At 46.7% G+C, this 18,218-nt stretch overlaps 1 protein-coding gene across 2 annotated transcripts in view; it reads right to left on the reverse strand.

The window, feature by feature from the left end:
• kidins220a (kinase D-interacting substrate 220a) overlaps positions 1–18,218 on the reverse strand; it is a 104,905-nt gene that overhangs the window by 60,466 nt on the left and 26,221 nt on the right. For both annotated transcript variants that reach the window (XM_063184131.1, XM_063184130.1), the window contains 6 exons: positions 17,998–18,087; positions 15,765–15,905; positions 11,730–11,964; positions 9,845–9,930; positions 6,027–6,168; positions 3,233–3,395 (listed from right to left, as the gene is read on the reverse strand). In XM_063184131.1, coding sequence (XP_063040201.1) covers positions 3,233–3,395; positions 6,027–6,168; positions 9,845–9,930; positions 11,730–11,964; positions 15,765–15,905; positions 17,998–18,087 — 857 coding nt within the window. The remainder of the gene's footprint in view (positions 1–3,232; positions 3,396–6,026; positions 6,169–9,844; positions 9,931–11,729; positions 11,965–15,764; positions 15,906–17,997; positions 18,088–18,218) is intronic.

An 18,218-nucleotide genomic window follows, 5' to 3' on the forward strand; every position in this document is an offset into this window, starting at 1 on the left:
TCCGGCTCTCTCTCTCTCTCTCTCTCTCTCTCTCTCTCTCTCTCTCTCTCTCTCCCCCCCCTCTCTCTCTCTCTCTGTCTCTCTCTCTCTCTCTCTCTCTCTCTCTCTCTCTCTCTCTCTCTCTCCAGTCCTTTCATGCTACTGTGGTGTGACAGAGAGCAACCTTTAAAGGCCAAATGCTCGCACTGCACAGCACAGCATACAACAGCTCATGGCCCAATGGCCCTGGCTGCCACAAACGCACGCACATACGCAGGCACGCACGCACGCACGCAAATACTTGAAGACTGCCTCATTACCACATTGCATTCTACACAAGTACTTGTACAAAAATGTGCAGATTTTTTGAGGACATCTATGGCTAAACATCAACAGTCCACTTATACACTCAAGTAGACACACATACTCCATCATGTCAACTGATTGTGGAATCAGACACACAAACACAAAAACGCACGCATACAATGGCGTGCGCACACGCTCGGACGCGTGATGCACTTCCACACACTGAGTACTCCATACAGCGAGTTAACACACACACATACTCCATCACGTCAACAACAGACACCAAACACACACACACACACACACACACGCACACGCACGCACGCACGCACACACACACACACACACACACACACACACACACACACACACTCGGACCCACACTGCACTCTCACACACTTATATTAATCACGTCAACAGACACCAAAGACCAAAACATACAAGCACACATACAAGCACACACACAAACACACACACACACAAACGCACATACACACACACACAGGGACCCACGCTGTTCCCATACTCTGCGGTTCAAACGCGGCGGCGGTCTCTGCTCTGCTGTGACCATGGCCATACCGTAACTACCATTGAGGACACAGAGGTCATGTCCTCTGTATTTTTTTTTCAGTAATGTAAAATGTATCTATTGATGAAAACCGATATATGATCAACAATGATAAAACCAGTCTATATATGCCACCCTCATTTATCCTCAAGGCAGTGATTAATGAAAACAAACTTAAGAGTTTGACTGAAGAGCTTGAAGCATTCTAAATGTACAGTATGGAGAACAGCATGCAGTATTTGACCTCTGTATTTGAAAATGTCTGGTTACGGCCCTGTGTGTGACTGCAGCCAAGAGCACCCTGATGACTCATGCAGCAAGAGCGGCTCCCATCCGATAATCCCAGAGGAATCTCACACCAGCACCAATAAATAAACAACACATAAATCAAACCACTCAGGGCTGAGGGGGGACCCAGACCCACACACACACACATCACGACAGCACAACACAACAGGGCCACAGCACAGCAATACAATGCTACCAGAGAGAAGAAATTGAGATTGAGAGAGAGAGAGAGAGAGAGAGAGAGAGAGAGAGAGAGAGAGAGAGAAGAGAAAGAGAGAGAGAGAGAGAGAGAGAGAGAGAGAGAGAGAGAGAGAGAGAGAGAGAGAGGGAGAGAGAGTGTAAATTGGGCACCAATAAATCCAAGTCGGCGAGTGGAATCGCACCAACTACTGTACAGCACACAGGGCCAAAGCAATGCAACACTACCGGAGAGAAGAGATGGAGCAAGATACAGTGAGAGAGAAAGAGAGTGGGAGAGTGAGTGAGTGAGTGAGTGAGTGAGTGAGTGAGTGAGTGAGTGAGTGAGTGAGTGAGTGAGTGAGTGAGTGAGTGAGTGAGTGAGTGATAGTAGAAGAGAGAGGGGGAGATGGAGAGACAGATAGAAGAGATATGCCTGGTATGAATGAGGCATCAATAATACCAATCGGGAGCTGGGAGACGCACACCACTCAAGATCAGGGAGGGAGTAGAGCGGAGGAGAGGGACAGAGTGAATGAGAGAGAGAGCGTGAGAGAGAGACAGACAGGCAGGCAGACAGACTGACTGAGAGACAGAGTGCGTGAGAGTGAGTGAGAGTGAGTGAGGGTGTGTAAGACAGAGACAGAGAGAGAGAGAGAGAGAGAGAGAGAGAGAGAGAGAGAGAGAGAGAGAGAGAGAGAGAGAGAGAGAGAGAGAGAAAGAGAGAGAGAAAGAATTGGGAAGGTAGAGAGGAATATATATAGGTAGAGAGGGATATATATAAAGAGAAAGAGGCTTTACAGACCATGGGACATACAAAACAAAACATCTTATGAACACAAAGGCATGCAGGGATCCAACTAAAGTACAACAAAAAGGAGACGGAGTGGATGGTTTTAAGTCCATCAGGGTGATAAGGAGCTGTGCAGTGTTGTGGAGAGTTTAGCAGATGATGGTGGTGTGAATGACTGACATCAATAATGCCAAGCAGAAGAGCAGAATCACCCAAATAAAAAAAGTGTCTGATCAATGGTAGCCGCGTCAGACTGCTCCATCTTGGACCAGGAGAAGAGAGAGGTGGAAGGTGGAGGTACTCAAACACCAGTGGCAGAGGATCAGGCTCGCTGCAGACAGACCAGCAGTCCTGGAGGGGGGTGGGTTGAGTTGAGGTGGGGGGCAGAACAGAGGGGGTCTACTGCCACCTAAAGGAGCAGTCGGGTCTTGCATGTCTTTACCGGTATGTGATGGGTGAGGCGGTTTGGAAGCTCTGGTTGGATGAGACACTGAGCCATTCAAAGCCCAATGGCAGAGGAAGCATAAACAAAGCAGTCAATTTGAGTATACTGAAAATGGACTCTATAACTCATCTTATATGTTGATTCTTCCCATTACGACAGGCCACTGTTAGACCTACAGCACGTTTGATTGGTCAGTGTTGAACTTCAAATGCATTTTCCTATTTTAGGGAAGCACAATGTCTGGTATATACAGAGGTACAATGAGATTGAGGATGCGCGAAGATAAGTGTGTGTTCACACATATGCAGTCTGTGTGTGTGTGTGATTGTGTGTGTGTTTCTGTGTCTATGTAGCATATACGTGTATATGTGTATGCGTGACCTCTCGTAGATGGCCTTGTGTCTGTGCTTGTGTGTCTGTGTAGCATACGTGTGTGTGTGTGTGTGTGTGTGTGTGTGTGTGTGTGTGTGTGTGTGTGTGTGTGTGTGTGTGTGTGTGTGTGTGTGTGTGTGTGTGTGTGTGTGTGTGTGTGTGTGTGTGTGTGTGTGTGTGCTCGTAGGCCACCACTGACCTCTCGTGGATTGTCTTAGATGTGTGTCTGTGCAGCATACGTGTGTGTGTGTGTATGTGTGTGTATGTTGTGTGTGTGTGTGTGTGTGTGTGTGCCACCACTGACCTCTCGTAGATGGTCTTGAGCGTGACGAGGTCGCTGACCCCGTCGGTCTCCTCCAGGAAGAGGATGAGCCAGGAGGTGCGGTATGGCCACTCCTCCGTCAGGTTGATCCAGGACGCCAGGCGGTCCCAGTTGAACACGATCTGATTGGCCCTCAGGAGACGCCCTGGTGCCGTCCAGAGAACAGGGGACGCGTTACAAAGGATATGCAATGCATTACATTATACTTGGCTGGCGCTTCTTATATACAAAGCGACTTACAGTTATTTAGGTACATTACATTACATTATTGCATTGTCATTACATTACATTATTGCATTGCATTTGGCAGATGCTTTATAATCAAAGCGACTTACAAACGAGGACATAATCATAGCCAACAGGTTCAGGGTATTGGTTACAGTCCCTGGAGCAATGTGGGGTTAGGTGCCTTGCTCAAGGGCACTTTAGCCATGGATGAAGGTGCTGGTAAAGGTGGGATTTGAACCTGCAACCTTCTGATCTAAAAGCCAGCGCTCTAACCACTGAGCCATGGCTGCCCTCACCCCATATGTCCCCATATGCACATCCAAAATGTCTTAGCATTTGTGAAGAGGGGGCTGTCGGCAGACCCCTTCACTCATTGCTGAAAAAACTCAACTACATCGTAACAACATTGCTATGACACATTACCAAGAGCGTGAAATAACAGGTTAAAACTTGGTCATTGCATTTTTTTGTGTCAGTAAGGTTATAAAGGGTTAAATACCTAGGCCATCTTTCCCACCCCTTATTTTCATATTCCGTATCATTATCACACAGAAGGGAGTAGTCGCAACATTCGTTTCGGGTTGTGCTGGCTGAAGACGTGACGAATGAAATCTTTAATATAATCCAGGTGCAAGACAATTACATGTATATTAGAATGGTCTGCACACTGGGTATGCTCTCCAAAATGTTTTATTACTTCATTTATGGAAGACCCAACGACCGTATTGAAATGTTGCCATTGTTAAATGAGGTGAGAGACGCTACATGCACATCAAACACACCAGTGAGCAACTTTAAGGTCAGTGACTTCGGTTTTTTTTTCCATCGACTGGTCTACCAGGAATTGGCATTCCCAGTGTTGTTAGGTGTCCGTTTTGGTGCCTGACTAAAATCATTAGTCATTACTCATGAAGGGACGGGAAAGGTCACACAAGCTTAATCAGTTGAGAAAAACAAGTCACAATGACTCAGTTCCTTAGAGGATGGTATTACACCACTGCAAAACTGAGCTCCTTTGAAGATGATGTTACATCAGTGAGAAGCAGGACGTACTGTACGACCTTTTCAGTCGTGGCATTAAGCTTCTGCTCATGCTGTACGAGTGAATCGGGTCTAACGGTTCAGCACTGGCGCCGTTCTGGCTGGCCTGAATACAGTAACAGTGTGATACAGTATTTCAAACAGCCTCACAATTTCAAACTGGTTTAATTTCCATCTGATAGAACGGGAGGTGCTCGTGATGTGTTGTCATTTGTTGTTACACCCAAGTACATGATACGAGGTGAGGCACACAATTGTCACGTGTCATTTGTGTTGTAATGGGTCATACAGTGTATATTGTTAAGTTCAGCTTTACAAGCCTAGCTTTTATGCCCAACTTTAGGAAAAGCCATCTGAGGTGACACTGTTACGGTTGGACCCAAAATGGTAGCCACAATGGAGGCAATGTACCTAGAGTAGAGTATAGTAGAGTAGAGTAGAGTATCATTTATTGATCCTAGGTAGGGCTGTAACGATATTGTATCGAATCGAGAAATTGTGATACACAGACTCACGATACTGTATCGTGATACAAGGAGACAGTATCGTGATACACCCTTTCAAAGTTTTTGACACCCATCAGTCCAGAAAACTACCACATTATATGCAGTGATGATGATGATTTGAAGCTTGGAAGCACCATCATTATATTTAAACTTTTTAAAATTATTTGTAGCCTCTTGTTACCTATTGTACTTACAATCTGTCAGTTTTATTCATAATTTTATTTTATAACATTTCCAAATGAAAAATCGCAGGGTGTATCCAAGTTGTTCAAAAATCGTGATACGAACCGAATCGAAGTTGAGTGTATCGTTACTGCCCTAATCCTAGGGGGAAATTAAGGTGTCAAGTAGCATACATACATAAATAAATACAGAAGACAGTACACACAAGACATTACACACATCCTTACACATATATTAACCATATATAGCCAGAGACGGTTTAGGTAGGATGTGACATGACAGTGATGTAGGCGTCCATAGAAATTAACGGTGAAGATTCGTAACGCAAATATGGCATCTTCCCGCCTTTCTGGTAACAAGAGCCAATGTGCCTGCTGAGCTGCGTTGCCAGTGATCCAATCATCTGGCTGCATCGGCGCACGCGAAATGTTGCGCATGCTCAGTTGTGAAAAGCCGTTGCTCTCTTGCCGTTATGGAACTACTGCGCCTGCGCTCTGTCAAAAAAATGGCTTAAAAAGCTTTATTTTGACTCGTATGACACAACCAAGTGGTCTAGATTGATCAATTTTTCATGGTGGTTTCAACCATATGGTTTTCACAACCGCTGGGTTCCCTCCCGTCCTATACTCAGTTTCCCCATTCATTTTTCCAATTGACTCTCAGATCTGGTCTCACTAATCGCAAAATAGCACCCCGAAGGCGTCAACAAGATGGCGGCGACTGTCCCGTCTCCTCCTACCTAAACCGTCTCTGATATAGCCATATATAACCATATATACAGTATATATAACCATATAGCCATATCTAACCATATGTACCTGTTACTGATACGATGTTGAGGAGCCTCCTCATGGTCTGGGGGCTGATGTCACTGAACCAGTCCTCGGTCACCAGCAGCTTGGTCAGGTCGAAAGACAGCTGTCTCTGGGAACGCTGCATCTGTCTTCTGCGGTAAGTGTCCTGCAGCATGAACACACACACACACACACACAGGCAGGTGCGGACACATGCGCACGTGCACGCACACACACACACACACACACAAACCGAAAAGTTTTAAATACACAGACACAGACACACACACACCAAGACGTCTAAAACACACATACACACACACACACACATACACCCACACAGACACATACACACTGCCGCACAGGCGTGGGCACACATGCACACACCAAGAAGTTTAAAATACACACACACACACACACACACACACACACACACACACACACACACACACACACGCACGCACGCACGCACGCACGCACGCACGCACGCACGCACACGCACACACACACACACACACACACACACACACACACTAAGAAGTTTAAAATAATGTTCTTGCAGGGAGAGGAGAGGATGAAGATAAGAGGTGCCAAAGGACGTGCTTATCACAGTCCTCGAGGTAATTATTGGGGAATGGCTAGGAGCTGCCTTAATGGTGCATGTCAGGTTTTCTGTCCCACAGACTTTGATAAGCAAATAATCTCGAGCTATACTTTTTTTGCTGCGCAAAGTCAGCCTGTTCAAATGGCACTGAATTCCCCCACCCCCCAACTCTTGGGCCTTGTACAATCTTTAAAAACCCATTAAAATCTACATGATGTCCAGCAAGCCAGCCTGACCAAGAGATGCTCCAACCATTCCTTTCCTCGTGACATTTGGCCAAAGAGTTCGTCGGCAATCTTGTGACTCGGCAACCCCGTGACACTGTGTTATTGGGTGGAAGGGCAGGATAGGGCGGGGCCAATGGCATGACCCCCATTTGCTGTGACCGAGGTCGAGCTCTGATACACACAAACCCCCTTTTTTACTAATCAATTAGCTGGCCGGATGATCACGCGTGTTTGGGGAAAACAGAGAAAGGACTGGGGGCATAGATTGTAGAACATATACTCTCAATGACGGGGGGTAATATTCAGGACTAAGCCATGCACTAAGATGCACACACGCATTCAGAGACGCAAACACAGACGCGTACACTACATACACAAATACAGTGAACTATCTTTTTAATTTCTCTGAGTGAAATGGACACTACACTGTACAAGCACAGAATTCTGTTTGAGAGGACTCCCTGAGGCTGGACACTAAAAACCCGCGGTGACGCCGCACATTCTACCTTCTGCCTTTCTGCTCCCTGACTCACTCCCGTCGTCCCGACGCGCACTCGCACTCGCACTCGCGCCCGATACCCGACGCCGTTAAGCGCTCGTCTCCGACCTTCACATTTCAGCAACACTACTTAATAAGGCAGCCTCTGGAACACTTTAAGGGGTGTTGAGTTCAAGCTGAAGCGCTCGCAAATGATATCTAAACGTCTACCGCCCTTATTACCGTCTTCAAATTACGCTACTCCCTCCGCGAGCAAGCAGAAGTGGGGGGGAGGGCTTTGCGCTCAAAACGTCTCGCCACAGTATCGCTTTTGTTTTTAGAAGGGGCCGAGAATCTCGGCGACTGCTTCGTCATTATGGAGCCCTTCACTCCTTTCTCCTTGAAGGTCAGTGCACTCACTGAAGGTGGGCAGGAGGGAAGGGGGGAGGGGGGTGGGGTGGAGAAGTGAGCTCCATGAGTGGAACTGAATGGAGAGAGAGCAAATGGGTGCCAAGAACAGTAAGCTTCTAGAACAATACCGGAGGGTGAGATTGGGTGATGGCGTTTGTGTGTGCGTGTGTCTGTGTGTGTGTGTGAGAGAGAGAGTGAGAATGTGTGTGTGTGTGTGTGTGCCAGAGTGAGAATGTGTGCGTGTGTGTGTGTGTGTGTGTGTGTGTGTGTGTGTGTGTGTGTGTGTGTGTGTGTGTGTGTGTGTGTGTGTGTGTGTGTGTGTGTGTGTGTGTGTGTGTGTGTGTGTGTGTGTGTGTGTGTGTGTGTGTTGGGGGTGTGGGGCGATGAAACCTGGTCTGGTCACAAGCTCTGCTTCACTTTGAACTCGCCCCCACCCCCCCACCCCCGTAATGCCTGCCTTGTGACCGCGTACAATCGCCAATAATGTAGGAGAGCGTGGCCCCTGCTTTGATCTCCTCTGGGGAGATCTGAGGGAGAGGGCGTCGGTACACGGGTAAGAGATCGCTATTTGGTGATGGTGGTGAAATGGCTCTGTGTGTGTGGGAGACAGAGTGGCTCACTGGCATATCCAATGTGACCAGGGGCCTATACTACAAAGCTGGCTCAGGATAAGTTAAGGTTAGGTTAAGAGGTAAATCATCTAATACAGGAGCTTTTCTTAAGAAAATGAGGACGCCAGGCTCTTCTATTAGATGATTTACCTCTTAACTTAACCTTAACTTATCCTGAACCAGCTTGGCCCCAGGGCTTCAGCCAATGGAAGATGATAAAACAATATAATAGAAATACAAAATTCTTTACTGTCATTAACATGACTCTTTGTTTCTTCTTTTTTTTCGTAAGTGTATTGGATTCTGAAAGAGTGCTTTAGGTAGAGAAATTGAGCACTAGTATGAGTACCACGGGCTTACAAGGGGACAGCAATTGTAAGTAATTGCATTCTACATTGACATAGTATCTGCACCACTGTATGGAAATGACTCTGTTACAAGCAAAACAGCAATCAAGACAACATGAAGGTGGTGATAACTGGCGTCAAGTGACCACAAAGCAACCAGCAGCAGAGAGACATACTGTTTTTAATTGAAATAATTAAAACAACACATAAATAAAAAAGATAAAAAAGTGATTTTTTTTGTTAACGACCACACCATCCACCCCACCCCCATTATTCACTCACCCCTCCAACAACAGAGGGGGCAAATAAAGACTGTGATAAATCAGTATGACACAAACAAACAGTCCTCGGTGGGGGTACTTGGGGGGTGAGAGGGGCTGATCGAGGGGGGGTTGAGGGGTGGGTGGATCGCGGCGCGGGGGTTTGATCGCGGCGTGTGTGTGTGTGTGTGTGTGTGTGTGTGTGTGTGTGTGTGTGTGTGTGTGTGTGTGTGTGTGTCTGAGTGTGTGTGTGTGTGTGTGGGGGGGGGTCTGTATGTGTGTTTGTGTGTGTGTGTGTGTGTGTGTGTATGGGGGGGGTATGCGTGTGTGTGTGCGTGCGTGGGGGGTAAGGGGGTATGAGGGAGGTGCAGGGGGGCAGCGAGACCACTTAGCCTCCCGCGAGCTTCTCCGTTGCCAGCGTTTTGTCACCGAGACCCACTGCTGCTACAGCCCGTCATTAGGCAGTGGCAGCGCAGCAGGAAGGATAAACAGACATTAAATCAATTACAGACGCTCCTCGGCGACAAGAGCCCGGCTCCGGCTCCGCCGCGCCAACCTCAACACAGCACAAACAACACACTCACTAAACAACATACTCGTAAACACACACATGCGTGTGCACACACACACACACACACACACAAGTAAAGTGCGGCACACTGAATGGAAGAATGTAGATGTGCACACACAAACATTTCTTGATTGAATCAGTGTGACAGTATGATAAGTGAGGGGCATGAGGAACAAGTGTGTGTGTGTGTGTGTGTGTGTGTGTGTGTGTGTGTGTGTGTGTGTGTGTGTGTGTGTGTGTGTGTGTGTGTGTGTGTGTGTGTGTGTGTGTGTGTGTGTGTGTGTGTGTGTGTGTGTGTGTGTGTGTGTGTGTGTGTGTGTGTACTGCACCTACCCTGCGATTCAGAGCTCTCATGCTGCCCATCCTGGCTGGGTCTTGTCCCAGGCCTGACTGCTTTTTATCCACTTCGTCATGCCACACTGAACACATGAAGAACACACAGCACAGACAAGAAGCACCACATGTCAGACACCTCCAAACATACTACTTTTAGGATTCTTTTTGGTGCACCAACGTATAGAGACAAAGAAGCTCCCTGCACACTGTTCACATTTGCAGAGTTTTTACTTGCGACGTTTCTGTCTATGACCTTCCTCAAACAATTACTTAGGTCATAGACGTCGCAAGTAAAAACTCGGCAAATGTGAACAGTGTGCTGGAGCTTCTTAGACACTTCAAAACAACCATCTTAAGGCAAGCTTGAGGAAACCCTGTTCAGTGAATTCCTCACAGAAGGGGATACAGAATCTGCACACATTTTATTGACCACACATGACAGACTGGAACAACAAACGATAAAAATACACTTTACAAATGTCAGACACTTCCAAACAACCACCTTCTGAGACTTAAAAAACTGGCAACCTTGAGGAAACCCTGTTTAGCCAATTCCTCATGGAAGGGGATAGAGAATCTGTACACATTTTATTGACCACACATGAGAGACTGGAACAACAGACGATAAAAATATGGGGAAAAACAGAGCTATCAATCTCTGCGGCCCATGTGCAGCCATGCTTGTCATTAGAAGATTCCGGAGCCTCTCTTTTCTATTCTATTACCAATGGCCCAGAGCCGCGATGCATATTCATTTCCCTGACACATGCCTACTCCTCTGGCGCAGGGAGACATGGCAACTCAACTGCACACGCACGCACGCAGGGAGACATGGCAACTCAACTGCACACGCACGCACGCACGCACGCACGCAGGCACGCACGCAAGCAGGCACAGCACACACAGCAGGCACAGCACACACAGCACACACACAGTATACTCAAAAACAGATTAGTGGAAAACAAAATCCACTGTTGTTCACATCACAATGACTCATCCTTGTTAAAAAAAGGAGCAAGCGCTTGATTACAATCTAATAACATTTTTCGTCAAGTTCAGCTATATTACTTCTTGTGCTCATCCAACCAAGACCATCCATGCACTTCCAAAGAAATAAACGTGTACACTCAAACATGGTAGTAATTGTTCATAGGCTGAAGTAGGTTACCCCACACATAGCTGAAGTAGGACGGTAAAGAGTCCGATTAGCTATTAGCTAACAGACTTTCCCCAACATTAAGGACTAGTCCTTTTCAACAACAACTCCACCAGAGAGCATAGAAGAGAAATGTGGAATATGTTCAAATATAACCAGTAATTTACGCTTTTAATCTTACCTGTCTACCTGCCTGGTCCATGTCTATCCACCCCTCCCTTCCCTTATCTTACTGTATTGCCAGGGGTGTCAGTCAGGGGGGTAAAGTGTCACCAGGGCCCTATATATATAGGGGGGCCACACACAGGCAGATTTATGAAAATATATGGCGGGGGGGGGTCCATTGAAGCTGATTGTACATAAGGCCCAAGGTTTGCTGCTACGCCCCTTTGTATTGCATATAGACTGTATGCAATGTACAGGTGAGTTGACAGTTGTTCTTCTAGGCTCTGCTCTGCGGTGACAGCACCCCTGTGATGAAAACGAATTTTCCCTTGGGGACAATCTACCTACGTTAATGGGAATCTATTAAAGTGCAACACACCCCCCCTGGCCAACCGGTAGGGTACTCGTCTGTTATGTGGCCGACCGGGGTTCGATTCCCGGCCCGGGTCATTTGCAGACCCTTCCCCTTTTCTCTCCCAATTCGATTCCTGTCCACCTCTCAAACTGTCCTGTCATCAATGACCAAAAACTACATTTTTTTGCAAAAAGAGTACAACATACCTTCGTTGCCCATGTCTCCGTTGGTGGGCGCGGCAGTGATGACCTTCTTGGCCGTGTTGAGGGCGCGGCTCTGGAGGAAGACGGGCAGGTGCACGATGTTGCGCATGTAGTCGTGGCCGTTGATGTTGGAGTCGCGCAGCACGCTGTTCAGGTTCTGGTTGATGGCCTTGATGATGATGTGCGGGTCGCTGGCGAAGATGGAGATGAAGGGGCCCTTGGAGAACAGCACTCTCACCTGGAGTGGAGGGGAATGACCACGTCAATTTCAAGTCACGTATTTTGATTCGCTTTGTGAAACAACATTAATTACGACTGACCAAAATGCTGGAAGAGCAGGGGTAAAAATGACTTGAGGACAACATAAATAAGGACAAGCTGACAACAAAATGATGACTATAGGGCCAAACTTTGTTCTGATTGAGTCTTTATATGTTTGAAGATGAAGATTCTCATTCAGCCACGAGGTGCTATCCCAGGTGTTTAGATGTGAGAAAGAGGAATTATTCTTAGAGGTTGAAGATGTTTTACTCGTAATTCCAAAGAGCTTCGCCAGTTTTGAGGCAGGGTTAATTTTGACAACAAATTCTGAAGCTTAATGAAATTAGGCAGTAAAATGGAAGGGGTCCAGGAGAGGTGCTTACATCTAAAGTCTGTGCACACTCATCATGTCATGATGGTAATAGCAAAAACTAATCCAGCTGGCAACAAATTCATAAACTAATCCTGTGTTTCATAAGTCACCAAAAAGAATATAAAGACATCAGAAAACAAAACACTTTGAAATCTATCTGACAGTCATCTTGTGTGATAAACTCATTAGGCGATTAGAACGCCAAGGACCTACTGGAACACAAGCGGCTTAATGATAAGTCTAAAATCTCATGATGACCCTTATGTCCCTCTCACTCTAATCCTGACCTTGTATACGCTCCTGACACTGAGGCGTCTGCATTCTGAAGATTATGTAATTCAGCAATTCAGTTAACAACATGCCTAACATTTTACCATCTTTCTCTCCATCAAATGAACAAACTTAGTTACATACACCTGAAGGCTTTGCCTAACCTATCTGGAGTAGAGCACAGTTCCTCTAAAAACAGCTCAGGGCAGTCATGGGTAAGTGGTTAGGGCATCAAACTTGTAGCAGAAAGGTTGCCGGTTCGACTCCCGACCCGCCAGGTTGGTGGGGGGAGCAATTAATCAGTGCTCTCCCCATCCTCCTCCATGACTGAGGTACCCTGAGCATGGTACCGTCCCGCCGCACTGCTCCCTTGGGGCGCCACTAGGGGCTGCCCCCTTGCACGGGTGAGGCATACTGTAAATGCAATTTCGTTGTGTGCTGTGTTCACTTGTGTGCTGTGGAGTGCTGTGTCACAATGACAATGAGAGTTGGAGTTTCCCAGTTGGGCTTTCTTCTTTTTCTTTAAAGTTCATCTGAACCTGTGTAGGCCAACATATAAGTGGCTATTTGAGATGAAGAGACAGTGAATTTCTGTAGCTGACCACAACATGGGGGGCTTACAGTATGTGGCATTTCAAAACCATGTTAGTCAGTCAGTCACCAGATAAACTTCAGTCATTAGATCCATTTAAGTCCTTAACCGAGCTCGAGCTCCTGCTAACGACCCGAGATGGCTGACAGTATAGAGGCCTGTGGGTGAACCGGGCCCAGATGCAATCGGGCCGTTACATGATGACCACAGGATCAGCAGCTTCAGCTGTGTGGCAGCTTTTTCTGCTGCTTCACTGTTCTGGAAGCCAACACACGCACCAGGGGCAGAGCTACAGGTGGGGCGAGCAGGGCATTTGCCCCTGGGCCCAGGGCCCTCCCCTCCCGTATTGGTGGTGTGGTGCCCATTATGACTTTAGCAGGTTGCGTGGGGGGCCCCATCAGTGTTTTGCCCTGGGGCCCTGCATACAATTGTTCTGCCTCTGACCACATCCACAGATGGATGCCTCTGGTTGCTGGTTTGCGTGAGTTCGTTCAGTACTGCTGTGTATAGGGGGCATAGTCATGTGCTACGTTATGTTCTGCAACTTGTTGGGACTTTCCAAGCCGGCAGCCGGCAGCGCCCCGACGAACGGACGTGCATCTCAGTCTGTCACAGGACACTGATTTGTGTGTCTGACAGACTCCCTTCTCTCTCTCTCTCTCTCCCCCCATTCCCCCTCAACAGCTCACTGTCTACCAGGAACAGCACAGTGCCTGTCAAACAGCCCAAAACGGGCCTGTCGTGGGTGTAATTGGGTTACGCCGCCACTTGTTTACCGGCCATGCCAAAAGGGTCCCCGGCCCCATCACCACCTGCATCCAGTCATAAATCCTCCTCCTATTCCTCCTCCCCCTCCTCCTCCTCCTCCTCCTCCTCCTCCTCCTCCTATTCCTCCTCCCCCTCCTCCTCCTCCTCTCTCAGTCTCTTCTCCTCGGATTTCTGCCCTCAGCATTCGCATTCCTGCCCATCATCGGAACTCGAGGTGTTAAATTGTGAGAGAAAATGTTTGGTTTTGTGGAGGTGGGGGAGAGATTCAATTTTACATAATTCCATATCAGAAGCCAGAGAGAGAGAGAGAGAGAGAGAGAAACAAAAACGAGCAGGATTTTAGCGGGACGTGGCTAATTGTGTCTACAAAGGAGGCTTTTCACAAGCACTTGCAGGCACAGCAATAACCCCACCACCATAACCCCACTACAACGCAACCCACGTCCCTCCACGTCCCCCCACCTCCCCACAACCCAGCCTGAAGATTTCATTTGCACACAGTGAGCTGCCAACTCCTAAGGATTATGCTCCTAAATAATAACATTTGGCTCAAGGAAATTATATTACTCCGCTTTCGAAAAAAAGAGGGAGGGGGTGGCGGAAAGTGAAAAAGGAAGAAATTTAAACTTTTTTCCTGATGTGGGGGTGGGAAAGCGGAGAAGTAGGAGATTGTTGGTTCATTGCGAGCTACTGTATGTTCTTTGTGCCCTGGAGAGGGCCCTCTAAGATGGGCAATCAATGTGTCTCTTGTCTGGCCATTTTGTATCGAGAGGGACTTTTCCCCCCCCTCTCCCCACACGTGGCTAACTCCATTAAGCTGTGCGGTGATAAGGGATGGGAGGTAAGTGATTTGTGAGGTTGCTACTGCTGCTGCTTCTTCTGCTGATGGTGTACATGCTCTTTTCTCCCCCGTCTCTCCCTCTCTCCCGCACAGAGGCAGACTTTCCATTAGGCAAACCTAGGCAATTGCCAAGGGCCCCAACCAAATGTGTCCTCCATAGGGGCCCCAGCTGTCACACCAGTCGCGGTAAACACACAAAAAAGTAGGCTTGATCTTAATTTGCCACTAAAACGAAGATATATATGAGACAAAACACGAAAAACAGCACAAAAATACAGAATTGTATGTCTACATGATCATACATACATACATACATACATACATCATACTTTTTGAGGGCCCCATGTTTATATTTCGCCTAGGACCCCAAAATGGCTAGATCCGGCCTTGCTCCCGCCTCGATCCTTGGAGCACATTATTTGCAGGAGGAATGGAAGCAAATACAGCCGGGCTGCTGGCCCTGTATTTAATGGGATTAAACTGATATGTTTGCTGAATAAATATCTATGTATTCGGGTTTGTTTCTTCTCCCATTATCTGCGCTGGCGGAGGCCGCATGGAAAAACATGGTCGGGGGCATCAGGTTGGGAAAACGATGGCAGGGAGAGGAAACGCATACAAAAGCATGGACATATGCTTCTTCACACATGAGGACACACACAGGATGCACACACACACACACACACACATACACACACACACACACATTAAATACACACACACACATTACATACACACACACACACACACACGCACACGCCCCCATCTGCAGTCACACACATACACAAACACACACACACACACCCACACCCACACACACACCCACGCACACGCATGCGCACGCACACACACACACACACACACCCACACCCACACACACACCCACACACACGCACACATGAAACACCCACCCACACACACACATATACACACCGTGTCCAGCATCATGAGCACTTTGTCCTGTTCGCAGGAGTCCAGGCCGTCGATGATGACCACCAGGCGCGTCTGGTTCTGGGTGAAGCCGTCGATGGCCTTTGCCAACGTGTCCATCAGCTCCACCTCACACTTCAGCACCTGGACAACCAGATTCAAGATTCAAGATTTGTATTAGTCACATGCTTTCTTGTGCAGGCACAATTGAGAGTGAAATGAAGGGTGCAACTGCTCCATGCTGTGTGTAATAATAAATAATAATAATTTAAAAAAGAAAAATATTGAGAAAAAAAAGGTCAAGAATGATGATTGTAAAAGAAAAAAGTTGTCTCAGGAATTTAAAAAGCGCATGGCTTGTGGGAAAAAAATTCTTGCGTAGTCTCAACAACATTGAACAAAAATTATAAATGTTAAATAGACTGAATGGTAAACGGACGACTGCATTTATATAGTGCTTTTCCACTCCTTCGAGCACTCAAAGCGCTTTACATTTATGCCTCACATTCACCCTTTCACACTCACATTGACACACCGGTGGCCGTGGCTTCCACGCAGCAGGGTACCACCCTGAAACTGGGGTCAATTTGGGCTTAAAGGATTTATCCGGAGTTGGAACAAGTTTGCCTGATTTTTGCATGTTTGGGATGAAATACAGTCACTCTAGAGCAAAATCAAGGCAAAAGGATGCGTTTTGAGAAAGTTTGATAATATCACGTTAGCCTCGTTAGCCATATCAGCTATGCAATATGAAAGATGCGGGCATCGTTTTTCGGCGGTTACACACATTTCAAAAACACAACATTTTAAAGTCTTGCACAGCTCAAAACAACGTCACACTTACCTCGTAATATGTTGAGGGTATCCACACATAAACCAAAGTGTCCAAAGTCCTTCATGTATTCTTGAAAGGTCTGCAGAATGTGTTTTGTGAAGCTACTACCTTGAGAATATCTAAATTACGGTCAAGACAACTATTTGACACTAAAGCCCACCAAGTAGATTGCCGAGTGCGTCGCACCATCAGCTATGATTATTTCCATAGCGAGTAACCACAGCTGATGGTGCGACGCACTCGGCAATCTACTTGGTGGGCTTTAGTGTCAAATAGTTGTCTTGACCGTAATTTAGATATTCTCAAGGTAGTAGCTTCACAAAACACATTCTGCAGACCTTTCAAGAATACATGAAGGACTTTGGACACTTTGGTTTATGTGTGGATACCCTCAACATATTACGAGGTAAGTGTGACGTTGTTTTGAGCTGTGCAAGACTTTAAAATGTTGTGTTTTTGAAATGTGTGTAACCGCCGAAAAACGATGCCCGCATCTTTCATATTGCATAGCTGATATGGCTAACGAGGCTAACGTGATATTATCAAACTTTCTCAAAACGCATCCTTTTGCCTTGATTTTGCTCTAGAGTGACTGTATTTCATCCCAAACATGCAAAAATCAGGCAAACTTGTTCCAACTCCGGATAAATCCTTTAAGTGTCTTGCTCAAGGACACATCAATGGGAGTCAGACAAAGCGGGGCTTGAACCTGCAACCCTCTGGTTCCGAATAGGCTCCTCTACCACCTGAGCCAGGCGACCACCGACCCGAAAAACTAGTCCTAAAAATTACTTTCAAGTTGTATTATCCGTCATCTTTTTATATTTGGGTCATTTTCTGATAAATGTTTTCTTTCTTACATGCCATTACAGCACAGTACATTTCTTTGCTGACGTTGTGCATAATACATTGTGCTGTGTCAAGAGTTCAACGATTTCATAATCATTATTCAGTCAGCTAATACTCTCATTTAGCAATGAGAACAAATACAGTTCCCCTTGCCTTGAGCAACTTGAGGACAAGTGCCTTGCATAAGACCTAAAATGTTACAGCAACTTCCTCTGAGATCAGTTCCATTTGCCAGGCCACGCCCTCCTGGTGACACAACACCTTCAGTGTTGCTTCTAGTCAGGCCAAGAGCAATAAAAATATTGTTTCTGATCTCCCGAAAAAACGGGAAGTCCACCCACTTTTGGACACCAGTCAACCAGTACCAAACCTAGGGAGGCGGGTCTACCATGCCATTTGGGAAACGTTAATTGTTATGGTCTTGGTCAGACCAAGTACCAAAGAGATTTGAAAGTCGATGATAATCTGGCTACAGTTCCATAGCCATCCGATAACCTTTCTTTCCCAACTAAACATCTGGCCCCAGACCTACCCATCTCCTCCACTCCTCACCTTCATGAAGCCCTCGCTCTTCAGCTTGTGCATGTTGTCGGCGGCCCTGTGCAGCCGCTTACGCTGCGAGTGGAGCACCGAGTCGGCCACCTAGAATAGAATGGAATGGAATGGAATAGAATAGAATACAATGCAATACAATAAAATACAATAGAATGCCTTCATTGTCATTGCACACAGTATAATGAGATTTAAAGAATCCCTTCAAGATGCACAGAGAG

This window comes from Engraulis encrasicolus, chromosome 19, assembly GCF_034702125.1.
Source record: "Engraulis encrasicolus isolate BLACKSEA-1 chromosome 19, IST_EnEncr_1.0, whole genome shotgun sequence".
Taxonomy (NCBI): domain Eukaryota; kingdom Metazoa; phylum Chordata; class Actinopteri; order Clupeiformes; family Engraulidae; genus Engraulis; species Engraulis encrasicolus.